The 25,731-nt window shown below is 51.8% G+C and overlaps 2 protein-coding genes across 2 annotated transcripts; both read right to left on the bottom strand.

Moving 5' to 3' along the window:
• Positions 1 to 2,494: 2,494 nt before the first annotated feature.
• Positions 2,495 to 4,251, bottom strand: LOC141948760 (C-C motif chemokine 22-like). Its single transcript, XM_074881589.1, has 3 exons — positions 3,940 to 4,251; positions 3,221 to 3,326; positions 2,495 to 2,847 (listed from the first exon to the last, which is right to left on the bottom strand). The coding sequence occupies exons 1-3, from the start codon at positions 4,004 to 4,006 to the stop codon at positions 2,757 to 2,759; spliced, it is 264 nt and encodes an 87-aa protein (XP_074737690.1). The 5' UTR covers positions 4,007 to 4,251; the 3' UTR covers positions 2,495 to 2,756.
• A 12,874-nt stretch (positions 4,252 to 17,125) lies between these two features.
• Positions 17,126 to 25,083, bottom strand: LOC141948857 (uncharacterized). The gene is made up of 3 exons (XM_074881790.1): positions 24,844 to 25,083; positions 21,794 to 21,914; positions 17,126 to 20,954 (listed from the first exon to the last, which is right to left on the bottom strand). Exons 1-3 carry the CDS (start codon positions 25,004 to 25,006, stop codon positions 19,775 to 19,777), a joined length of 1,464 nt encoding a protein of 487 aa, XP_074737891.1. The 5' UTR covers positions 25,007 to 25,083; the 3' UTR covers positions 17,126 to 19,774.
• Between the last annotated feature and the right edge of the window lie 648 nt (positions 25,084 to 25,731).

The following is a 25,731-nucleotide window of genomic DNA, read 5'->3' as shown; positions in this document are numbered from 1 at the left end:
TTCAGCGGTGCGAGCCCCAGGACCTGCCCACCACGCAGTTAACTCTCTTCTGCTGGTTGTTCAAAACTCAGGTATGAAATGCTCAGCTGGAGCACGGGGTGCGAGGTCTTTGCAGGTTTCCAGCCAGCCCTGAAGGAATGGCCACCGTTGGGCTGTGACAGAGCAGATCTCCCTCTGCGGCTCCAGACTTCTCATCGCCTTTGGAGGGGGGTTTCTCCTCTTTGGTACAACATTGGCTAAATGGACATTACACAAATTGTGCACATTGGTTCAGTCTAAGCTTAGTATTTGTGAATTAAGTTATCTGACGCTTCGCATGAAAACTTCCAAAATGGGATGGGGGGGGAGGGGATTTTAACTGAGAAAAAGCCTATGAAAATATACTGGAAATATGGTAAAGAAATCGACGTTCTGCTGTATATTGACAGAATTATTTTTATTAAAATACACATCCATGTGCAAGAGCTAGTGTGGAGCCGTGTGCTTTGTCAGTCTGCTTGCTGGGAAGGCAGGCAGGCGGCGGGGCAGGCGCAGGCAGCAGCGTGTGTCCCTTCCGAGGTGGGATGGGGTCCCATGGCGAGCGGGGCTGCCCTCAGGCAGAACGGTGGGGAGGTGGGCTCTGTGGAAGGAGCTGGGCTGTGCCCGGCAAGGATGAGCTGGCTCCAGGATGAGTTTTCCCTGTCCAAGGGTGAGCAGATGCCAGCAGAAGCATGTCCCTGTCATCAGGCAGGTCCCTTGGTGGTCAGGGCACGCACTTGGTTTGGGCACTGCTGCTTCACATACAATTATTAGAGGGAAATAAGCAATTATTGCTGAGACTTTCAGGTAAGCCCTGCCCAGCTTTGGTAACAGGTATTTATGGGGCAGTTCATGATGCAGCAGGTGCCAACATCTGTGTGTTTCTGCTATAAGATTTTGGCATGTGAAAGCACGTGATGACTGTCCTCCAAAACCTTCATAAAAATTGCTTCTCCTACAGTTGCTAAATCCTGCCAGAAATAGTGGACAAGGGCCCCTTCCAGCATGTGCTTGTGTTCAAACCCCTGGGGCAGACCCTGGAAATTATTAATTGGTGCCCTTTTGTCATGGGCATCCTGCATCTCGGGTCCTGATGCCACCACGCGTTCGGTGCCGTTCCCGCCTGGCAGCATCTCTGTCGTCAGCTCATGTGAGTGATCCCTGAGCTTCACTCACGAGTGGTCCCAGAGCAGGAGGTCCTTGGGGTCTGGATGAGTCCTGAACGTCACCACAGTTCCATTCCCTGTTGCCCAAAACAGGAGGTCAGGGTGGTAAAATCCTCAGGAATAATGTTGGTGTGCACTGTTGCTTTATTTTGTTAACGAAGGGATAGAGACCAGTAAAATCATAATTTTATTTTTTTTTTTTCATCAGGGGCTGCTCTGTAATATGGGCAGATGGTGTTTGTCCCACTTTCCCATCACCACCTTTCTCATAGAGGGTGTGATGTGTCATCCCCCTAATATTTTTCAGATGATTTGCTGGCTTTCCTCACCCCATGTTGGCAATAACACCTTTCACATCTTGTTCAACACCACTCTTTTTGCAGGTCAAAAACTTCTGGATTAGCTGTGTCCCATGGCAAGAATTTCCCCTTGAGCGTTGTGTTGTCCACTTGTAATATTCTGGTTGTGGAGAGAACTTTGTAGAGTCGGGCTGAGGGTTGGACTCGATGATCCCAAGGGTCTTTTCCAACCTGAGTGATTCTGTGATTATTTTTCAGTGGTGTTTAACAAGAAAGGGGGGGAAATAATCTTTGTAACCCTCAAATTCGAATGGTTCGAGAAGGCTGCTTAGTTTCATAAGTGTTTAAAGAGTTTATGAAACGCAGACTGGGGGTGTCCATCCACAAGCTTAGCACCTTGCACAGCTCCTTACACATCCCTTTTTTTCTTTCAGAGGCAGCATGACCATCACAGCCTTCAGTGTTACGTGCTGTGAAGGTGTAACCCAGAAACTTTGTGTCTATCAACAGCCAAGCACAATCCATGAGACGTGTGTTCCCCAGAATCTGATTCTGCTTCAGCTTTCGTTTTTCACCAGTGCTTATGATTTGTGGGCAGAAATGCCATGCAGGATCTTTTTTACTGTCCCCTGCCTACATTCAATATCCTAGAAAATACAGCCCTGCCCTGTTTTCTAATCCTGAGTGTGAAACACTTGATGAAGCTTTGGGTTGAGGATCACTCCACGGCACGCACCACATGTCTTGCCTTCACCTTTCTGAGGTTTTCCCACGTACACCTTGCACCCCTCACACGAAATGATGGCCTGGTGGTAAGAGCTGGGGTCCCGTGCTGCTCCCACCCCTCCCCGGCCTTACCTAGGGGTAAGGGTAACCTCACCTCGGGGTCAAGAGCCAGCCCCAGTGATCACATCCCCAGTGGAGCACGCCATGGTTTTTCAGTTGCACCGTGCCCTGGGCTTGTAGGATCTGCTCCTTGGGCTGAAGGGTCGGGAAAAATTCAAAGAGCAATTTGTGGTAATGAGTCTTTATTATAAATATTTGCTCCGCTGGGCACATCCTGGGAGGGCAGTGACAGCGGGAGGGACGTGGCAGCCAGCTGGTCCATGCTGCTGTGACACCCGGTCCCACCAGGGCACGCCTGGCTCGCCCTGCAGTGACAGCACCCATCACCACGGGACCCTTGGGAGAAGCTCCCTGAGCACCATCTGCTCCCTCCAGCGGTGGGAGGGCTGGATGGGTGAGTCGGATGGTGGACGGCAGAAGGAGAATCTCATTTTTTCTCCTGAATTCTTTTCATGACTCTCTTCACCCAGGGTTTCTGGGGGTCAGCACAGATCTTGGCACCGCTGACAGTCACAATCCTGCAGCGAGAAAGTGAGGAAAGAGTGAAAACGTGAACTGTGAGCTGTTCCCTCCCCATACACTACTACTCCCCTCCCTGTGCCCCATCCTGAATGGAGGCTTGGAGCCACCTCCAGCAGCCTGTGCCCTCCTTGGGCTGATAGTGCATTTTGGAATCTTCCCAGACCGCTGGCATTAGCAGAAAGCACCAAAACCTATTTTTTTTCCCCTCTGCCCACCCCACAGAGCTACTTTCCTCCCACAGCCCCCCCCCGGCACGTGCTGCCAGCTGGGACTGGGCTGTCTGCTGGTGGGACAGGATGGGGGGAGCTGCTGTAGCTCCCACCCGTGACACCGTGCCAGGGGTGGGAGACAAACCCCGGGGATACTCACACCACTGCAGGCGTGGAGCAGTCTCTGGGCGTGTGGTAGAAACTCTTTATGTTTCGGATGGGTTTCTGCACATGCTCATAGCAGCATTCAGAGGGTGAGAAGTGGGCTGGGAAAGGAAGAGAGAGACTGAGCACCCTTGGCAGCATTTTGCAACCAATTGCACCACCAGACAATGACACTGCAGGACACAGGTTGGAGGCCGTGGAGCTTCTCAGCAGCTCCCACCCCCTCCCACGGCAGGGATTTGTTTCCCTTCATGGCAGCAAGCGCAGGACTGGGAAACGAGGACAGCGGTGGGGAGGGGAACAGCGTGGGACCCAGCACCCCACAGCCCGCATTGCTGCAGCTGCCAAAGTGCACGGTGAGGTCAGGGTGCTCGGTCTGGGGACGGTTGTTTTGGGGATTTCAGCCGCACATGATCCCCCCTGCTCTTCCAACCACTTGCTCACCCAGCTGAGACCTGGGGAAGAGCTGCCAGAGTCTGCTGCAAGCTCCCGCAGCATCTCCCCAGGGCTGGCTTTGCTGAGGCCACCCAGCACCCTCTCCATCCTCCCTGCACCCCAGGATGTGCTGCCCTGCCCCAACCAGGGGGTTCCTCCTCCTGCCAGCAGCACCGTCCCCGCTCCCCCCTGGGGTTTCTTGCCTGACCTCCCCAACGGGACATCCCCAGTGAGGAACCTGTGCCCTGACCCGCAGTGGTGGCCCATGAGTTGCCTTACCTGTGGCATGGTGCAGGGAGAAGGTGAGGAGCAGCACAAGCAGCAGGACCGTCCTTGCAGCAAGCATGGTGGATGCGTGAGGGCTCTTCCTCTGTCCCGTTTTGTGCTGCCCTTGCCAGTGTCCGTGGCTTTGGCTCTTGCCGCACCACAATTTATACTCTGCACGCCACCCACTTTAACCGCTTTTCCAAAAATTTCAGACATGTTCTAAGAAGCCTCTTCCCAGGGACAAGGGGATTTCTGTCATTGTTTATTTTGGGGTCACATCCAGCGGCAAAGAGGCCGAGGAGCAGGGCAGCCACTTCTGCTTTCTGCAGAAGAGGCTGCAAGGGACTTCCAAGGAGGTGTTGGGGGAACTGAAATTTACCCAGGAAATCAGATTAAAAACAACTTTCTGTGAAGGCAAGACATCAAGTCTAATGCTTGCATGTTTATTTCTAACAGGAGACACAACCCAAAATCTCTGAGCAGTAAAAGGTCATTGACAGGTTTGGTTGGTTTGACTGAGTCATCAAAGGCAAGTGACTAATGAGTCCCCTCCAAACCAGCATTGGCAACTACCCTGGCCTTACCGAGAGCACTGGGTTTGGATGGGATGGGATGGGATGGGATGGGATGGGATGGGATGTCAGGCAGAAAAAGCCATGCTGGACCAAACTAGAAGGGACCCCAGAGCAGGAGGTGGCAGAGATGATTTTGGTGGGTTCAGGAGACTTTATAGAAAGGGAAGAAATGAGGCAACAGCAACAGAATGTCTGAGGAGAGTCAGGCTGATCCCAAATCTTTCCAAGCACTGCCTCTGCCTCCCACACTGGTGATGGGATCTAAATGAGAAGGTCAGGTCAGAGGGATGAGGGCTTGTGGTCATCAGACAGCTCATCAATGCACAGACAGGTCATTTCTGCAGGGAGATGGGACAAACCCTACCACAGCCCCAAGAGAGTCAGCCCAGGCCCCAGAGAGGACCCTGAGGGCAGGAAGGGCAGGTGGCACAGACCACAACAGCAGCACCATGGAGCACTGGTGAACATCAGCCCAACTTCCACGCAGAGATCTGCTCCCCAGGAAGGTGAGATGTGGCTGCGGTCTGTGTGCAAGAAGGGGGTGAGGACCCGGTGGGAACCCATGTGGCATGATGGTGAGTAGGAGCATGGGAAGGGACCTGGCTGTGGCTTGGAAATGAGGCAAGCCAGGGCTTCGTGGAGGAAAAGAAAGGTTGAAATGGAATGCCCTGAAGATTATCTCATGTTTGCACGACTTGTCTGGAAGAAGAAAGGAGAAGGAAACAAATCAAATGTGCTGACAACTCTGGTTTGGAAGATGTGTTCTGTAGGACATGGGGTCTGGTGATCTGTCGTGGCAGCAGGGTGACCATGCGGAGAGCTGGGCATGATACTGCTGGTTTCTAATGCCACTTTCTCCAGGAAAGTGTTCTGCAGGAAGAGGACACCTAATACGCAGCCCCTGAGCCCCCTTCTACAGTCTCTGCATCCTCCCAGCTCTCCCACCTTTCCTTTTGCAGCTCCCACCACATCCCCAATGTACAGATCCTCAAGCCCCACAAGCCACCTCCTGGACATCGATTAAAAGTGAAGGGCTGTAGTTAAGGGAGAACTGAGCTAATGGCTTTTTCCGGCCAACATCTCACACAGAAACCTCATTTGCCAAGCTCTGAGTCCCTTTTCAGGCTTGTCTGAGGCACACGGTCCTCGTCCCTAGCTAATCAAGCCTGTCCCCAGTCCCATCAGAAGTGTTAATACATGCCTCCTCCTTTCCCTTAGCTAATGAATCCTGTCCCCAGTCCCATCAAAAGCATTGGTAGATGTCTCCACCATCTGCTCTTCATAAAGGAAATCAGTGCATGTCAGGTCTTTGGAGGCCTGGAGAGGCTCTGTGAGGCTCTCTGGAGGACTGGGCTTTCCTCCGTGTCCCTGTCCCTGCAGTGGACCTTTGGACTTGGCTTTAGTCTTCTCCAGCCCCTTCAAAACTGCTGTGCCTGGGGTGCTCCCAGCGACCTCCCAGGCCATCCCCTCCAGTGGCACAGCCTCTTCTCCAGGTGTGGAGCTCCAGGACCTCCCCCAGATTCGCCTGTTAGGCAAATGCAAAGGCAAGTAGCCATCTGTGTAGATAGACAACGAGAGATGGGCCGTGCACATGATTTTATTGGTGTCCAGACCAACTGCAAACTCACTATAATTTATAAATACAAATTTTTTGACTGAGGAATAACCTTATTTTAGAAATTAAAGTGGGTAGGCACGGACAAAGAAAAGAAGCGTAGAGATGGGAAACATTCTCTGACTCATACAATGATTTGGTTTTTTGAGTAATCATAAAAATGAATAGTTTAACAGGATATGTGAAGCCTCTGCATATGATAAATGCCAAAGGAAACAGAAGAGCACAAGGCACTTGTACACTGGGGGTGCTGGTCTCTGACACTGATGCCACCAAAACCCTCTCTGGAGGAAGCCTTCATCACCATCAACCATGGCCAAAAGGGCAAAGGTGAAACTATAACAACAACCGACTTTCATAAATTCACCCAGAGCCTTCGTGCCATGGCTGAGAACAATAGAATTGGAAAAGGCAATAGTAAATTGTCGGGGGAAATAGTGTCACAAACGCTACAGTAGATAGCAAAAAGACCTTACAAAGAGAGGCCAAACCTAGATCTCAAGTGGTGATACAAAACCAGTTAGCATTAAACGATCTCATTAACACCAGTTGTTTCTGTGTAGACCAAGACAAAAGAATAGAAACAGATGTAATGACAATCCAAAGCCACCTAAAGGTTTTTCATAAAATGAAAAAAAAAAAAAACCCACGCCCTTTTGATGGGTGGGGTGGGACACCAGATATTGGTGGATGGTTGGGAAATGTACTTAAAACGTTGTTCAAATCTATATGTATAGGGCTAATGGCTATAATAGCAACCTACATGTCTGTTCAATTAATTATTGGTTGTGCTAACATTATGTGTCGAAGCAGTGGGCAATTACTCAGCAAGAGATAAAGCTGATGGCAATGCAAATGCATGGGAGAGAAAAAAAATTAAAGCAGAAGAAACCCAACTTTTTAATATACAGGTATAAAGGCTGCCCTGAGGTCCCAAGTGTCCCTCCTGTGTCTGTTCTTGGGTTCCGTGGACCCTGTTTGGGGGAATCAGAGGTGGGGTGTCTGTGGGTCTGGGAACCAAAGGTCTCACGGGTACCAAGAGGCAGGTGGAGATGTCTGGGGTGCCCCAGGAGGTGCTTCAGCTTGAGGAACCCTTTTAAACTGTTTCCTTTACTCTTCGGGAGCCTTCAGACCATGGAGACACCCAGTTTGCTTAGTCTTGCTGCCCTCTCCTGACAGCTGTGCAGGACCCGCTTGCCGGGGGTTTCTGATGCACATGATGGCGTTGCAGCACTGGCAGTGGCCTCACAGCCCCAGTCCTGTCCCCGTCCCCAGGCGACAGCAGTCACAGAGGATTGCGCTGGTCAGAGAAAGCAGCTCCAAAGGATGGCCCAAGCCCTTGGCCCCCACCCCACCATGCTGGATGACATGGGGCTGGTGTCCCACAGCTGGGTCCCCCTGCTCAGGGGCACTAGCTGCCTCCTATTCCTCAGCCCCACCTCCTTCAGCTCCTGGTGGCCCGGCCACCCTGCACTGCTGGCACAGCACAGCCAGCACACACCACTGGGTAGGAAAGGTGGTCTGGGTCAGACCTTCCCAGGGAGCCTGGCAGGGCAAGGTCCTGTGGGGACCTGCTCCTGCTCAGCAGGATGACCCCTGGCCGGGGAGCTGGCAGGGACCCACACGCACCATGGGGCAGGGGCTGGTGGGACTCACATGCACCGTGGGATGGGACAAGAGGCCGCTCGATGGGCTCAGACAGGGCTAAGGTCACAGTGATGCTTGTTCTGTGCTGACAAGTCTCTGCCGGGAGCTGATGCTGAGGAAGGTGGATGAAGGACCAGGATAGAGGTGAGGCCCTGCTTGACCCCAGTGATGGCTCCTCCAGGTGAGGAGATGCTCCTCCTCACTCTGCTCTGGGCTCCCAGGCATGCTCTGCTCATCCCCTGCATCGTGCTGAGTTGCACCTCTCCATCCAGCCAGAGCCCTGGGGTCTGTGCTGCATCCATGCCACAGCTGTCAGGAGAGGGCACCAAGAGCAAGCAAACAGGGTGTCTCCATGGTCTGAAGGCTCCTGAAGAGCAAAGGCAACAATCTGAAAGGCTTCCTCAAGCTGAAGCACCTCCTGGGGCACCCCAGACATCTCCACCTGCCTCTTGGTGCCCGTGAGACCTTTGGTTCCCAGAACCGCAGTGTGTCAGGCTCATCCCTCAGCTCCGGATGGGTTTTTGTCTCTGCTGTGAAAGCATCCCTGGAGGTCCTGCAGCCAAAATCCTGTTCCCAGGAGCTGGGAGTGCTGGCAGCAGGGCTGCCAGGGTGGCTTGTTGCTTGGGGTCTGGTTGGGCACCACCTGTCTGGTGGTGAGTGATGGCTTTTGCATGACTTGGTGGGGCTTTTTGGTCATTTTCATTTTTTGGTTGGTTGGTTTTCTTTTTTTTTCCCCTTATTAAACTGTCTTGGGGAAAGAAGGAGGAAATGGGGGGATGTTTGGAGTTATAGCATCTGTTTTCCCAAGTCACCATTACATAGGGTGGAGCCATGTTCTGCTGGCAATGGATGAGCAGGAATGGATGAGGTGGGAAGGAGTGAGCGAACCCCTTATTTTGCTTTGCTTCTGTGCGTAGCTTTTGCTTTACCTATTAAACTGTCTATCTCAACCCACAAGTTTTCTCACTTTTGCCCTTCCACTTCCCCTCCCCATCCCAAAACCCTGTCGGGGATCACTGGTGAGCTCCCTGTGGGCCCCATCATGGAGGAGATGTCCATGGCTGTATGTGGGCGATTCCTTTGTCTGCTTCAGCATCCCCCGTCCGTTCTACCTGCCCAGGGAGCTCTGCAGAGAAATCCTTCCTCTGCAGCACAGCTCAGAGATGTACTAAAGCCCCGGGGAAGAGGTGGCAGCCAGGTTGTGCTCATGGCATGCACGGGGCAATGCAAGGGACAAGCTGAAAGCTCTAAGCCCCAAACCAATGGCAGTTCTGCACCTAAAAGCCCTCAGAGGAGTCTTCAGCCCCTTTTGGGTCCCCTTGAAGCGAGTACCCAAATGCCTAGAGCATCCATGCAGCACCCTTCCATCCCCCTCCCTGCCTGCCCCAGTGAGACCCATGAGGTTGTGGGAGGTGGTGCGAAGAGCCCCCAGCCCCTTGGGCAGCTCCATGCCTCGACCAGCCGGCAGTAGCACAGTTCCTGGGGCTGGGAGAAGGAAGGACACCACTCTCCTATACCACATGAAGTAAACCTTTATTTTGTGGCTGTGCTCAATGGGTAGGTGCTGATGGGGAGCTGGTGCCTGACTGGTCGATGCGGTGCAGGGCTCTGGGGAGTCAGGGCCATCCCTCAGCATCAGGGACCTCTGCAGGCCTGTCCTGATTTCAGCTGGGGTAGAGTTAATTTTTCTTCTTAGTAGCTAGAATAGTGCTGTGTTTTGGATTCAGTGTGGGATTGGGTATGAGAAGAACGCTGATTGATAACGCACTGATGTTTATGGTTGTTAAGAGATCAAGGTCTCTCCAACTCCCCGTGTCCCATCCGTGCTCAGGTGTGCAAGAAGCTGGGAGGGGGCACAGCCAGAGCACCGGACCCGAAGTAGCCAGTGGGATGTAATGTCATGCTCAGTACACACAGGAGGGGCGGCCGGGAAGGAGAGGGGGGTTCTCTCTTGTTTCCAGGATTGCTATTGCAGGGTCTTGGCTTTTCAGGATCGCTAGCCAGGGTATCAGTCAGTGGGTGGTGAGCAGCTGCATTGTGCATTACCCGTTCGTACTTTCTATTATTGTTTTATTTTATTACAATTACTAAACTGGTTTTTATCTCAACCTATGAGTCTCCCTTTATCCCTCCAATTCATCCCCCACCCCCCAGGGATTAGCCTTCAGGTTAGCCAGCCAGAGACATAACTTTATGTAACTGTAGCAGCACTTGAGCTGTGAGTAAGGGGGTGGAGAAGACAAAGAGAGACAGTGAACACTGGCTTTGGAAAGCGGTCTGTAGGACCTTCCTCCATGACACGGCTGATGCACACAACATCCCCTGAGTTCTGCAGATTCTGCCATGAGGAGCCCCAGGTGCTGTCCTTCCTTCCCGGGGCAGGAGGATGCTCCAGGTTATTGTTCAGCACCAACAGCCCTGCAGCTGGCTTTGGCCCAGGAGCAGTCTCCATCCTTCCCTGCATCCTGGGATGTGCAGCCATGCCCCAACCAGGGCGTTGCTCCTCCTGCCAGCAGCACCATCCACACTCCACACAGAGGCTTCTTGCCTGACCTCCCCAGCGGGATGACCCTGAGCTCTGATCCACAGCAATGGCCCGTGAGGTGCCTTACCAGCATCACAGCATGGGGAGAGTAACATCGTGAGCACCAGGACCATCCTTGCCCCAAGCATCGTGGCTGTGTGAGGGCTGTTCCTCACAGAGGAGCTCAACCATGAGCTCAGGCAAGGAGGTGCTGCAATTTCTCCTCTCCACCCCCTCCCCACATTAACCCTTTTCCAAAGAATTTCGACCAAATTCAAGCAAAAGCCCTGTGTGTTTGGCTGAGGGGATTTCCATGCTGCGTGGGATCTTCAGAGTTACTGACCCAGACGATACCTAGAAAGACTGAACAGACTTCAGCAACTTCTGCTTTCATTGAGACGGGTTTGAGGGAAAGCCACAGGGTCCATGAGGGAAATGAAAGTCTACTCCGCAGAGGCATAAACTCAAGGGCTCCCAAACCTGTGGAGAGGGGATTCATGGCGATAGGGAAGGCAAAGCCTGGCTTTCCATGACATTTCAGCCCTGGAGCCAACATAAACGTGCTGGAGATGGTTGGATGGTTTGTGAACTCCCCCAGCAGCATGAAACAGAAACGCAGTGACCTCTACTGCCACCAGACCTCTGCGGCTCGAAAGCTGCAAGATGTCAAATACTGCCAGAAACTGCATCACATTCCATGTTGTTTCTATGGAGAGAAAAACAAGTTTTCCACCAAAAATCCATGTTTATAGCTGGGAAGTGTGGGGTGAAAGGAGAAGGGGGTGCAGCCAAGCCCTGCCCTGCAGATGAGACTGGCTCAGCCCCTTGGCTTCAGAGCAGGGCAGGAGGCTGAACCAGGCTGAGGGAGGTGGAAGGAAAAGTTGGTGTTCAAAGTTCTTGGGTGTTGTTCCAACATCTTCTCCCCTTTGCAGCCTCGAAGCCTCCCAGACCCTGCAGGGACCTGCAGAAAGGGGGTCAGCCTCTCTGTGCTAACCTGGGGACAGCTTCACCCCACTACGCTCAACCCCCCTTTCCTCATCCGGGTGCTCAGACCACCAGACCCTTGTGCAGGTCCTTGTCAGTCATGCACAGTCCCTGCTCTGGAGCTTATGTCCCCATTCCCCCTTTTTTTCCAGGCTGTAAGTCGATGCATGGAGCAGCAGGGTCCCATGCAGATCCCCAAGGCACCACAGTCCCCCTCATCCACTGTGAACTACCCAAGGGGACACCTCAAGCCCTTCTTCACACTGGCACCCCCCAGCCACCCTCTGCCCCTTTGCAGCAGGCCATTATGCCTGGGGCTGTGTCATCCTTAAGTTTGCCTTTTAAAAAACGTCACAGAATCACAGAAACTTGGGGGAAAATCTACCCAATGCTGAGAACTGATCTGGTCATGTCGAGGTCTTCTCCACCTCAGCTGCAGTAGGAGACACATCTCCTGCTGATGAAGGCTCAAGGACCCCAAGTGGGGTATGCCAAGGCTCTCCCCAACCTAGTAGAAATTATTAAAATACATACTCAGACCCCTGTAGCTGCTGTGCTTTGCCTCAGCTCTTGTGGAGAGATGGAGTCCCTATGTCTCAGAGCATGACTTGGCCCAGGAGGACCTGGCATGAGGCCACTCATGCTGTGTAGATGATGTAGCCAGATGACTACAAATAAAGCATTTATAAACAGGTCCCACAACCCCTAAAGACAGTGCCATTCCTTCCTGCATGTGTTCAACCCAGCGATTCAGTGTCTCCCTGGGCTGTGATAAACATCTTGTGCCTTCCTGCTGATCCCTGAAAGCATCTTTCCTTTCTCCCACAGTTTTGCAGGTGCTCCCTTCCCTTCTCAGCCACCTCCCCACCTCTGCCCCAGGCTCCCTTCTTGCAGACTCGTGCGCCTCTCCAGGAGCTTCTCCCCAGACCTGGGCCATGGCTGCTGGGCCCAAAGTAGCCTCCCATCCCATGGAGACTGTCCCATCAGGCAGCCTTCTGGAGACCACAACACTGTGAGCTGCAGACAAATTGGCACTACTGAGCTGGGGACTTGGGCCATATTGTTGCTCCCGATGCATTTTTGACTTGCCTGTGGTGTGCACAGGAGCAGGGCCACCAAGCATCGGTGGCATGATGATGTCACACCCATGGCAGATGTCCTCAAGCTGGGGGAACACAGGGCCCAAGAGAGCTCACAGCCTGCCCTGGCCATGCCTGGGGCAACGCCACCATCCCAGGGCTGGGCCCTGATGAGTGCAGAAGGATTTTGGGGATGGGTAAGCATGGTCTTGCTGCAAGCCCATGGCATGTCTCCCCGTGGCCCGGGGCTTCAGCTGACCACTCCTCAGGTCAGGGGGATGCTTCGGGTGGGTGGCCAGGGCAGCACATAGTGCTGGTGGCTGAACAAGTGCAGGGGCACCCAGCAGCCAGGGTCAGGGAAGAGACTGCTCTGGATGGAGAGGACCTTGAGAAGTAAAACTACTAGTGAGGGCCTGCTTCTGCAGAGTTGTGCTTGCTTATCTGGCAGAAGATCTGGCCTGGGATGCTCTGCTTCCCCTTTCTCAGTTTTCAAGCCATTGCTATTGCAGCAAGAGGATTCACGACTCCCTGGAGACCTTTTGATGTTTATTCTTTTACTTTTTGGGAAGGGAAAAGCTGATGTGCAGTCATTAACTGATGAGTGCTGGAAAGCCCCACTGCTGGGCCAAGTTCCCTTTTCATTTGAATGGGCTCTGGAGAATTTGCTTGTTTACATAAAAAAATAAACAGCATCTTCTTGATTCTGCAAGAGGAAGAGGAGGGAAGCTTGGGGGACACCTCAGGTGCTGCCTTTGCTAGAAATGATGCCAGTGGGGGGAGGAAGGAGCTGGGCAGAACAAGCCCCCATGCTTGGAAATGGGGTCTCAGCAGATAACAGAGCACACCCAGCTGTGCTGGAAAACACAATCACACGGTCATCACACTGCTTGGAAAAACACAGGCTCTGCACTGCAAAAGCAGCTGGGCTGCCAAGGTGGGAGAGAGGTGGCTGAGCATCACCTGGGCTTCACCAAGGGCCTGAAACCTGTCCCCAAGGAGGCGATGGGAGGGCTAGGAATAAGCTGTTCCCTGTTATCTTCTGGGCTACCCAGTCACTGAGTCTTCTCCATTCACAATATGAAACATTCTAGTTTTTCTTCTATTAAGACTTTAGCTTTCTGAGTGTAAAGCCCCTCCACATTTCTTTGGGGTCTGCCCAGCCACATTTTGAAGCTCTGGCTGACTCAGGATACAATCACAAACCACGTTCCTTCCTGGAGCCAGCACTCACCCTGTGACTCCACGTACAACCCTGCCAGGTCCTACAGCCTGGAAAGACACTTTAAAAAGAGGCAAATGAGGGTCTCTCCTAAAAACTGCTTCCTACAGCTGGACTCTGGGGACCACCAAGTACTGGAAGCTGGTGATCCAGGCCAGATCCTGTGCGGTAAGTCCTGCCCAGCATCACGAGACACGGAGGCTGCAGGAAGGATGTGTCCAGGAGCCCTTCCCCAGGGGATCATCTGCACTGAGTCACTGGGCAAGCTCACCCACCGACACAGGGGATGGAGCAGAAACTCACCACAGCTGGGCAGAGAACTCTCACCACGATGGCCAAGCAGAGACGCAGGGGTGGATGCGCCTGGACCAGAAACTGGAAGCGGCCACTTCACTAAGGAAGAGGAAAAAAAATATGTGATGTCAGTTTTCTCAAATGCACTGCAGAGGAGACATTTTTCCATTTTTCTCCTGTGAGGTTGATTGACAGCTTCAAGGTTAAGTGAAGGATGGATCTGGGGTGTCAGGAGGAGCTGCTGCTCCCAAGGGAGACCGCGTGGGCGAGGCTTCTATGTCAGGTAGCAATCAGGGGAAATGATGCTTGGTGAGGACTCCAGCCTCCTTTTTTCAACCCTGACCTTTTTTTGAGCTCCTAGAGTTAAAGACAGCAGTGGAGAACTGCTTCAGCTCAGCTTTTAAAGCAAAACTGTGATAACAGAAAAAGAATAGGCCATGGAAGCAAGTTCAGCCTAATTTTTAGTGATTTAATTCTGAACAGAATTAGTCCTGATAACTCCAAGGAGGCAGTAGAAGTTACGAATTCATTTGTTCCTTAGTTTTTGACTAGGACAGAACCCAGCAACCAGAATAAATTCAGTTGAAAGAATGTGATTAAGGTCCCTAGATATTGTAATAACAAAGTAATTGTGCCGACTATGGTCTGAGTTGGCAAGCTGACATCACATATTTCCTTGAAGGGCTCCTCTCACTTCTTTCTATTATTATTTTAAATTATTTGTTTCGTGACCTTGTAGCTCAACTGGCAGAATTCAAGGGTGCTTCAGAAATGAAGCTTCCTCTGTCACCCAAGTTGGTCACTGACGAGGTGTGACTCTGGAGAGTCGTGACAACCTCCGTGTTTACCCAAGGAAGACTTCAGCTACAAGAGCAGCCCTTGCAGTGATGTGAACAGGGACACAATCCTCATAAAAGTGGAGATTAAGCAAACACAAAGCACGGAAAAACCACAACCACAGAGCAGAACCACAGTTGTGCAACCAGAGAGCCAAAGCAGCTAAGGGGACAGCCTGCATTCTGCTAAGCCAGCATTATGAAGGTGGTGGTACGTCAGCTTGATCAGAGGCTGCCCTAAGCATAAGAGTGCTTACGCAACATTTCATAGAAAAACCACCACGCTGAGCAGGGACAGACATTTCATAAGTCACAATCCAAGTCCCAAACCAGAGAGGATGGAGACTGCAGGGTGTCTGCTTCACAGGAATAACCGTGCTCCTCATACGTCACTCTGGAGAGAAGTCAGGGCTTGGAGAAAACAACAGCAGAGGTGTCTCACTGCCAGGTCCAGGCTGCAGGGGCCAGCGAGAGGGGACAAGCCTGGAGCCAAGGGTAACCCCAGCACAGTCAGTGTCCTCATCAGTGAGGGGAGGTACCACAGGGTCTGAGCATGGTGGGCAGAGCCAGGTGCCGGTAACAGCATCCATCAAAGGTCCCAGATACACCAACATGAGGAACAAGGTCCAGCACCCATTTGAGAGGGTTAAGGGGCTCCCAGTCAGTAGCAGCAGGAAATGAGGACAGAGACAGGGCTACATCACCAAAGGGTCCAGCCAGCCAGGAAACAAGACACCGACAGCATAGGTCCGAGGTCTATCCAAGAGACAAGGCCAGAGCCAGGACAGAAGATCAGGACTCTTACAACACATCTAAAGCAGGGACTAGAGGCTCAAGCCTGAGTTTAAATGGGGCTCCTGAGCCTTGGGCAGAGGGTGGGGGTGTGTGGGGGTGAGTCCATCCACAGGTAAGGCTGGTCAGGGTGATTAAGGCCAATTAGTGCCCTCAAGGCCTGCCACTATGGCATCTGATGGATCCTGTGGGGCTGTGAAGGCATGGAGGTGAGCCTGTGTGGACTTCCAGTGACTCCTTGTTCTCTTAACAGGAGAGTCTCTTTGTAAGGACTCCATCTTGAGGTCAATTGAAATGGCTGTCTGACAAAGTGGTGGAGAGGGTTTGCGCTGATGTGAAGTTGGAAATCAAAGACGTGGGTCAGGAAGGGACCAGAAGGGGCACACCATGACCATGGGCCCCCATCTCCTGTGGGTTGGGGAGAAACCTCGAGGTGCAGAAGGCACACCTTGGCCCACCTCAGCATGACAGACTTGGCATTAGTTATTACCTGGGCCAAATTCTACACCTGAGGCAGCCCATGAACCTCCAGGAGGAGCACAAGAAGGTACACGGTTGGATAATCTTTGCATGAGGTCGTTCCCTGCACTGTCAGACATAGAGAAGCCAGGGAGCAGCAGCAAAGCCAGCAAGTGTGTGCCACCAGCCAGCCGAGGGACCAGGTGTCCAAAAGCTCCCTCAGTGCTCCAGAGCTGCAGCCCCGAATGGCTCCACGCCAGCTCTGGAGCTGCAGCCCCGAATGGCTCCACACCAGCTCCGGAGCTGCAGCCCCGAATGGCCCCACACCAGCTCCGGAGCTGAAGCCCCGAATGGCCCCACGCCAGCGCCTGCATGTCGGAAATGATTCATCACTGTCAGGGCTGACTTGTTTACACAGCCTCCCCCTCTCTCGCCCACCCTCTCCCCATAACAGCGAGGAGAAAAAAAGTGTTTTTCTTTCCACATAACTTCGTATACCCCAAACGACCTTTCTAGCCTGATGATTAATCTGGAGAAAATTTTCACAAACTTCACCATCTTCCCAGCATGCCAGCGGTGCCGGAGCATGGGGCAAGGTGGCTGCACAGCACGGGGCTGGGACATGGCCAGGATGAGGGCTCCTGGGATGCAGGGGAGATGCTCGTCCCTGACCCTCTTTCTCCTTTCAGCTCCCCACTCCAGGCAAGTCCCTGGGCACTGACTCTTATGTTGCATTGCCTTTCCCACCTCCCCTCCCCAACGCTAGAGAGGAGCACACAAGGGCAGCCCAAGCCCTAGATGGGGTGGTAGAGGTCCTAGCTCAACCCTTGGCTGCTTGCCCCCTTACAGAACAGACTTGGAGCATAACGTTTGTTTTCTGTGAGTTGCTGTTTGGTTGTAAACCCGGCTGTTTTCTCAGTATTGCCTCAGCAGGATGGGAAATGTGACTGCCCATGAGAAAATATATTCCCTGCGAATTTTTGGCAAGACCAAAGCCCTTAAACAGTCAAAAGGTGGAGCAATAGCCTAGCCACATCAGCTGCACCAGTTTTGCTGTCTATTGGCGATGCTGGGATTCCCCCCATGGTGCTTAATCATATGTATTCATCTCCGTACCTCTGTTGGGACCAGACTTGGTCACCCAGCCCTGAACTGAATCCCCTGAGGACAAGAGTTTTTAATGTAAGGACTTTAATACTCTAAGAAAAGGTACAGAACATATATCACATGCACACACTCATATATACTCGATACACAAATGAATCAGTGACTTGTAACACTCACTGCACTCTACAGCAAATGACATCTAAGCCTCAGGAACTGGAGACACCCATAGGCTCTGTCCTTCTGCACCAGAATTCACCTCCCAGACTGCCCATTGCACAGCATAAAGCAAGGAGGAACAGCGGGGTCCCCCCTGCCCTGGGGTTTGGCTGTCCCCCATGAGGGGTGCCAGAGCCCCGCCTGCTAACAGCCTGGGAACAGGAGAGGGGAGCAAGGTGAGCACAAGGACAGATCCAGGCTGGAAGAGCAGCTCCTCCTGATGAGTGCCAGTGTGACCATCACAGCTGGAAGATGGTGGGAGCTGGCCATGGAGCTGAAACCAGTGTCCTTACAAATACCGTGGTGGGACTTGATCAGATTTGCCTGGTGCACATTCATCTCCCCAGCATTACTCCAAGCCAAGGACTTCACCCATAGCCAGACAACCGTCCACTCCATTTCCTGTAATGCCTGTAGAGCAACCCAGCTCCCATGGATATGCACAAGCCATCCAAGACCAGCAAGAAAATAGACAAGGCACGGTGGTTTCCAATGTTCCCAGGAAGGTCTCGACTCCGCAGTGCTTCAGTAGCAAGAACAAGACATTACATACATTCAAACGGCTACAAAAGTTTACTACAAAAATAACATTTCTAGTGTTTCAAATAAAAATAATGCCACAGTACACTGCCTCACGAACTGCGAGGTCATGAACCCCAGCCATGAACAAGCGGGGCGGATGGGGAGGTGGCACTTACCACCCCCAATTTATGCTCCCGGTAAGTCAACCCCAGACAGAGTTACACAGCTGGGCTGCACGGGAGTGCTGCTGCACAAGAAGGGGTTTCACCCTAAATTCCTAATTACAATTAATCTGATTGCCTTCTGTACTTGCAAAACCTGAGAAGAATCCCTGGCTCCCCTCTCTCAAGTCAACAAAACAGAGAAACCATGGCAGAAAACAAACACCATCGCAGTCCATCCTCTCCACCTCCAGGGCTGGATGGATGTCCTGAAGGTGCGATCTCATGGATCTAATTGGCCTGCTTTACAGCTGGCCAATAATTTTTGCTTTCATTATCTTGCTTATCATGTGGTTTTGCTCTCTTTTTTTCTATACGCATATTTATACTCCAGGATCTGATCCACTGAGGTTATTTAGAGAAGGATCTGACCCTTGACACGTGTCTCTATCTACAAAGCATCATATAGTGAAGTGCATCATTTGCTGCATGCCCCAGCAAAATTCATACTGGAGGCAACGTTCAGTAAGGGCTTTCAGGACTTGACCACAGAAAAAAGATAAAGTTTACATACAACAGTGTCTAGATGTGTAAAAATAAAAAACAATTTGGGTTAAAAAAAAAAACCCTGGTACTGCTACGGTGCTTTAACAGCCTGGTGAGCAGTGCTATACAACAAAAGAAAAGCTAAAATGCGGCTGAAGTGTAGGACTGTGAACAGGCATTTTGTGCTTTTTTTGTGGATCAGGAAATGTGCTTATTTCTACAGAGAATGTGGAACCAGAAGGATGTTACGTCTGCTGTGGCAGAGCGATTTCTGTATGACTAAACCCAGAACTGCATTTAACTCCTCCAAGAGAGTATCTCCTCAGTTTTGTGCTTGTAGAGAACAGCAAAAACCCTCCAATGTTGTCACAGGAATAGCAAAACTATAGGGCGACGTCTTGATTTCTCCCATTTGCAAAGGCTCATCCACATTATCCTGTCCTGGTGTTGGATGCAGCTGGACACAGGGTGCATCAGCTGGTGGAAGGGTTTTATTGTGATTGATTTGCCAAGACCCAGGGTCTCAGACTAAATCTGCTAGAAGAAATACCCACAGCTGTTGGAGAGCAAGTTGGCCTAATTTCAAGGGTTTTGAATCCCCAAGGATTGTGGGTTGCCAGCTCCTCTGAACATGACATCTGTAGCACTGACCTTCAGTCCCCTAATCAGACATAGTTTTTGTCATCTCTGTCTGAAGAGCCAGACTACCCCTCGTGTCTCCAGCAAGAGTAAATGGGGTACTTGACCAGCCCAAGGAGAACCAGCACCCGGCTGACCACCAGCATTGGTCTTGGTCTGACAGACCAGCAACCTGAAGTGCAAAGAAAGAAGCAGCAGAGTTTAAGTGCAAATTGTGTGGTTTTGGTGTTAAGATTGCTCAAGGTGGCTGAGCCCGAGTCCAGCAGCATGGGTGAGTGGGTGGCTTCTCAGCTGGGCCATGATAAAACACAGAAAAATTCCGAAGAGCAGTTTGGAAATTCACTTCTGCCCACCACCTGGCGAAGAGCCACCGAGCAGATCTAGAACAGCAATAGCCTTTGTACGTAACAGTGCCAGAAGAAAAAAGCATCTCATTGATTTCCAAAATGCCGTCATTGGTCACTGACGAATTAGATGTGTTTTTGGACATTCTGCTCTTCAAAAAAATCAGTTTTCTCTGGTATTTTTATTTCCTGCCTTGCTTCCTACTGGTCACCAGTTCAGCATAAACTTAGCTTTCCTGCAGCGACACACATATAGTTTAGGTCAAAAATGTCCATTCCATAAAGCGTTCAGATTACTTCCATTAGATAGACATTGTTTTGGTGTCCCTTATTCTGGTAGAGCAAGCCCTCTACCATTTCTCTTGACATTTCTTCTGTTTTGACTCCAAATTTTAGATATAGCCATGCGGCAGTAACACTGCAAGCCATCAGACCACCTACCACAGAAACCGGGATGACAAAGTGCGTTGTTGATCTTGACATGCTGGGAAGAGGCAGATTGTTTGGTCCTTCTGTCGTCATCTGCACTCTGGCTTGGCCTGAGAATGCCTGACTAGTAAAAATTAACTTATCTGAAGACTCTTGCTTTCCTACAGGTGATGAATAATTAGATGTTCTAGTACCAAAAGCATCTGCAAAGGAACTGACAACCTTGTTGGTATGGACAAAAGGACCTTTGTCTATGGCAGTTGTGGAGTTTAGCACAGAAACTGAAGTAGTCTCTGGTGGAACTGGTGTCGCTGGGGCTGTGGTGATCCCCGTGCTGTCCAGGATGGCGGGGAGATCCGAACTAAAACTGCTAGAAGCAGTGTCTGGAGCTCTGGCTCTTGGGCTTGTAGGGTTTAGGGATTCATTTGTAGAAAGTACAGGATGGTCTGATCCTTTAGTAATGGCCATGGGTTCTGAATTTGAGCTAGAAGTCGTGTCTTGAACATCAACCATAGCACTTGCAGTATGTCCTACAGGTTCTTCCGTAGATCCTATGGTGTTGTCAAAGCCACGCGCAAGAGCTGTGGGATATGGGGTGGGCTGGCTGGAAACCATGCCTGCTGAAAAAGTTGTTGAAGGTGCAGGAGATTTTAAGGAATCTCCGTTTGCTTCTGGAGTGACTTCAGAGTGGGCAGCAACTTCCCATGTCACGGGGGACAATCCTGCAGGGACCTGGGTAGTGTCCTGCATGGCTGGTGGGGACTTGCTGGATCCCTCCATCCTGGCAGCAGGAACGTCTATTCTCTCCAAAACTGTTGTGCCAGTCCCTTGGAAGAAATTAGTTGGAGTAGTGGCTTGAGATGGAGCTGTTACTGTAAGACCAACGTGTTTCTGAAAAACACCAGGCTCTTCTGGTGAGGTGGCATCACGTGGAAGTGGGGAGGCTGCAGCCTTTTTCTGGTCCAGTTTCTTCATAGTTTTCTTCACCCACTCTTCCTCTGGATCTGCACAAATCTCCCTGGACTTCAGAGTAATAAATCTAAAAATAAAAAGGGATCACTTACTGGATGAAGAAAACACTGCTTTAGATGATCAGTGTAATGGGGAAGGCGTGCAGACAGCAACACTGACCCTCTCAAGCCCATAGCAAACACCACCAGGCTGGATGGATTATTTGTTTCAGGAAGGGCAGGTGCCTCTGAGATCTGATTTAGTGAGGAGCAGCTGAATGTGACTCATGAGTGAAGGGGTTTCCCCTAAGAGGTTTTCTCTTTTGAAAGCATTGCCCTGATGTTTGGACACAGTGTTTGCCTCCAGCGCTCAGAGCAGGAAGCTCTGCAGGCACCGGCTGCACAGGGGCAAGCACACGTGAAGACAAAACCCTCTGATTTACTGAGATGAGACTTTCCAAGGTCAGCCCATCAGGTTCACTTTGGAGCAACCTCCTGGGCTGCAACAAAGTGGTCTTGGGGGTGCCTCATCATTAGGGTAAGTTGAAAACAATTATCCTGAGGAAAAAACTTAGCTTTTCTCATCTCCAGACAAGCTCTCAAGTCTGAATCTGTCTCCAGAGAAAACACCTGCTTTCACAGAGACACACGAGCTCTTGCCTTGCTCCCACTGCCCCATTCTGCCAACAAGTACGTCCATCAGTCCCGTTCCCCATCTTTCGTCCCTGTCTCACTCTGTGCACGAGCCCCTGATCTCGCTTGGAGGCTGTTGGTCTTTAAATAAGGAAAAAACCCCACCCACCCTTCAAGTAAATAAATACCAGCGTTCGCTCTGTTTGCAGACTGCTCCTTGCTCCAAAGCATTTGCGGACAGGCCAAAGCTTGGAGGGAGCAGGGCAAGGGAGGCAGGCGGCGGGGCAGCGCTTACATGATGGCTTGTTTGCGGCAGCCGGGTTCCGTCTTGCGGTAGCTCCTTACCAGCTTCTCCACCCTCTGAGATGTAAAATGGTTGCACTCTGTTGAACACTTCAGAGGTGCTTTGGGTTGCCCTGAAATAAAGTTTTCAACATATTAAACACTGGCTTCTTATTAGCTACTATAAAAACCGGCAGTTTCTTTTTTGCCTTCTCTGGAGAGGCGTCCAAATCTTGCCATAGAAGTTTCCAGTCCCTCAATGAGATCAAGACCTATGAGCTCAAGCTCAAATGAGATGAAGACATATCCTGTCAGGGCCACGATTGTTTGTACCACCCAGATAAGATAAGATGGTGATAAGATACCCAGGAGACTGCAAAAAAAGCACTGTGAAAATTGCAGGGCCCATGGGGCACTGTTGCAGCTTGCCTTATAGGATGTGCAAGTGCTGGCTGGAGGTCCTTTGTGCAAGCACCTGGACCTGCAGGTCCTCTCCCCTTTGGGTCACAAGAAGGCTGCTCTCAGCACAGTGCCCAGAAGACACATTTCTTCATCCCCAAAAGACCTGCTGCAACCATCACCAACGGGCTCTTGGTGCAGGATGCTTGTCCTCTCCTTATCTGGATTAGTCATATCTCTTCCTCCTGTGGGAAGGTGAGCATCCTGCCCCTCTGTTTGCTGGTCTGCAGTCCCCGAATGCCACCAGAACTCAGAGGAAGGGTGCAGAGAAAGAACCTTTTGGAGAATGATACATTGCTCCCGTAGATACCTCAGCAGCCCAGCTTCACAGCGCAGTTTCTCACCAAACATCTGTTTTCCACCTCCACCAGAAAATACAGGTTTCGTTTTGCAAAGTGCAAAAATAAAACCCCACTTGACCCCTTCAAGGGGCAGAGCCAGTCACAGCACTGTGGGCCCTTCATTCCTGCACCTACCCCCAGCCTCCAACAACAGGCGTTTGCCAAGTGAGAGGAGGAGGTTGCACAACAGAGCCTGGCAATTTGTTTCTGACAATCAAAGGGGCAAGACTTAGAAAAACAAGCCCTGATTTATCTGAGCCCCCCTGTGAGGAAAGCAGATAGAGTCTGTCTTAGATCAGGTAGTCTCTACAAAACATTGTCTCGGATTCCCAAATGAATTTTGTGAATTTGATGCAGTTCAGTTGGGAACGATCCAGCCACTGGCTGCAGAAGCACCCTCTTGTGATCAAGGTTCTGGGAAAACCCATGGTTGCAAAGAAATCCCAAGCAAACACTCCTGTGGCCCCTCTACAGAAGCACATTTCAATCTCTAGGTCTCTGTAACGTTAAAGCAAAACTCTTTGTTCACACAATAATGTCTTCCATGGCACTTCAGGGTCAAGAATACCTGCTCAGGGGCGACCTACTTTCCAATTAACTCTCATTAGCCAGAGGACATACTGCTGGTGTCCTCCACTTCCAGCAGCACTGTTCAACAAAACAGGCCCAGCAACAAGAGGGCCACATCCGTCCTTGTGGACGGTCGGGGAGGTGTGTGGCAGGGAGTGCTCAGGCACTGCTCCCAAAGGCCCTTCTCATAACTGTTAACTGATTTTCCAGTTATTGGCACCAATGCAAATGGTTTGCAATCAGCTGAGCTGCTGGTGAGTTTTTCCCAGCGTGGAGGAGCTTGGAAAGCCCCTTCCAAGGAGAGAGCAGTGTCACAGGAAGCATGGACCCAGCCCTGGTGGTTGCCCTCCTCCTGGGGGACACAACCCCGCTCCTCTGAGCTGCATCTGAGCCTTTGCCAGAGGGACCTCAGGGACACGTGGGATCTGAGAGCTTATCCACCCAGGACCGCTGCTCCTCGGAGACACTGCTCTTGGGAGCCATTGGTACCTGCTTTTCAGCGTGGTGTCTCAAGAGACCCTCCCCAGGGAGCACCACCAGCCTTTCTTGCTGCAGACCCAGCCTGATTTCATCACTTTAGAGGTGATGGATGCTTGGCTGCAGGCAAGCAGAGCTAGGCAGCGAGTTCCCAGGGCAGGGTAAGCTGCCCAGCACCCCCACTGCTCACATTACTCAAGCCAGCCCTGGAGAACCTGCCCGGCAGTGTGAGGAGAAGAAGAACTCCATCCCCAGCTGCCCTTCTTGCTGTCTTCACTTCTGTCTGGTGGCAGCATGGCACAGATCTTAAGGGCTCTTTGTCCCTCTCCCTTCCCATGGTGGGAATAGATCATCCCTTTGTCCTGGGCAAAGTCCAGCTTTGCCTGTGCTGCTGAGAAACCGGCTGCCAGCCTGGCAACACACCCTTCTTAATTTCTGCCTTGGGCAGCAATCACTGATCTGTGCCACAGGCATCTCAAACTGAGACCAGACCAGGTAGAGGTGCGCCCACCTCCTCCTGGTCCCTGGCCCCGCTCAGCACCAGCCTGGAGCACGCAAAGATCTTTATCCAGTAAACAGGAGAGCGTTTCCCACCTCTGCATTACACACACACATGTTCACACTGCACACACGCTGCACACATGCTGCACAGGCACTGGAGCTGCAGGTGACAGCACGCCCTGGCCTCAGAATCACAGAATCACTCAGACTGGAAAAGACCCTTGGGATCATCAAGTCCAACCCTCAGCCCTACTCTACAAAGTTCTCCCCTTGCAGCGATGGGGACGCTGGCACCCTCAGGATAGGGAGCCTGTGCGGACAAACATCCACCCTTGGAAGGCTGCCGCCTGCCCCCATGGCACATCCCTAGGGGACATGAAAAAAGAAGAAAAGAAGTGCATTATGCTTCTTTTCTAATACGGCTCATCAGAAAGTCTCTCCAACACTCTCTCCACCTACCCTCCAGAGTGACAAAAGCCATCACGGGGCTGCTCGGACTTCCCTGCTGCCAGGATTGCTGCCATAGGCTCCCCCCACCCCTTCCCAAACCCAGCCTGATCCCACTACGAGACCTCCCGCAGCCCACACAGGTCCCTTGAAGATGTCCATAGCCTGATCGAGTGCCACCTTCCCCTCTCACACACTTCACCAGCCCCTATGAACCCGGCTGCTCCCCCAGGGAGCCCAGGGGTTGGCAAGCAGAGCTGTGGCTCACCTCCAGCCAGGGTTGCCAGGCACAAGACTGTCAGCGCAAACAGGACCTGGAGAGAAACCGCGTTCATGTTGCCGTAGGGTAGGCAGGGAAGGATTACAGGCAATATTTCCCCCTCCTGACTGCTTATTGCATCCTCCGGAGCAACACAGCTGCTGTAGCTCATTCCAGGATTGTGAGCCTGGAGATGAGGTTTCGGCTGTTTATTCAGCTCCTCTCCACTCCACACGTCTCAGGGTGACGACAGGAGGCGGAGGGAAGAGTGGGACTGAGGAGGGAATGACGCCTGCTCCTGGAATTCCCCAGCTGCGCTTACATCATCCTTTCTTAGTGCACACAGAAGAGCTCCAGCCTCCCTGGCAGCTTATTCAGGCAGGAACTTTCAGGAGTCAGCTATCCTCTGCTCCCACCGATGTGTCTCTTGGCCACACAACCTGTACGAAGGCACTACTGTCCTTAGGCTTGTGAAGCTCTCCCCACCTCCAACTCACAGCTCCCGGATGCACATTAAGCTCATTATTTACCCCAAATGCAAAAGCAATTATTTCCTTCCTTTTTGTCAGCCATCTTATAATAGCCACATTGGTTATTAGGCCAAAAGAGGCTAATCAGGGTTACAAATTCATCAGCTAGATTGGTGAGCTCATGCCAGGCTGCATCACCGAAGTGAGGGGCGAGCAGGGACCCAGTGGCCTCCCCAAGCAGCTGCCTGTTCCCTGGGCACGCTGTCTGTGGAGTCTGCTTGTTACTACAGCCCTGGCTTTCGATGTACGGCAGGGTCTCTGCCATCGGGGTCTTGCTGATACTGAGAGCAGGAGTATGAGCCCCCCAGATCTGCAAGCACCCAAGGCTGGCTGGGGTCTTCCCAGCACCAGCTCGAAGCCAGGTCTG

This window comes from Strix uralensis, chromosome 12 (assembly GCF_047716275.1).
Source record: "Strix uralensis isolate ZFMK-TIS-50842 chromosome 12, bStrUra1, whole genome shotgun sequence".
NCBI lineage: Eukaryota > Metazoa > Chordata > Aves > Strigiformes > Strigidae > Strix > Strix uralensis.
The sequence above is the reverse complement of the archived record's forward strand: the minus strand, read 5'-3'. Positions and strand labels throughout refer to the sequence as shown.

What these genes read in the sequence shown, in the direction of transcription:
- LOC141948760 (XM_074881589.1), bottom strand. Translation starts at nt 4,006, where the DNA reads ATGCTTGCTGCAAGGACGGTCCTGCTGCTTGTGCTGCTCCTCACCTTC. An exon ending in CTCCCTGCACCATGCCACAG is followed by an intron (nt 3,327 to 3,939) that starts GTAAGGCAACTC and finishes TTCCTTTCCCAG; the next exon opens with CCCACTTCTCACCCTCTGAA. An exon ending in TGCTCCACGCCTGCAGTGGT is followed by an intron (nt 2,848 to 3,220) that starts GTGAGTATCCCC and finishes TTCTCGCTGCAG; the next exon opens with GATTGTGACTGTCAGCGGTG.
- LOC141948857 (XM_074881790.1), bottom strand. Translation starts at nt 25,006, where the DNA reads ATGAGCTACAGCAGCTGTGTTGCTCCGGAGGATGCAATAAGCAGTCAG. An exon ending in CCTGGCAACCCTGGCTGGAG is followed by an intron (nt 21,915 to 24,843) that starts GTGAGCCACAGC and finishes ACTTTATTTCAG; the next exon opens with GGCAACCCAAAGCACCTCTG. An exon ending in TGCCGCAAACAAGCCATCAT is followed by an intron (nt 20,955 to 21,793) that starts GTAAGCGCTGCC and finishes TTTTATTTTTAG; the next exon opens with ATTTATTACTCTGAAGTCCA.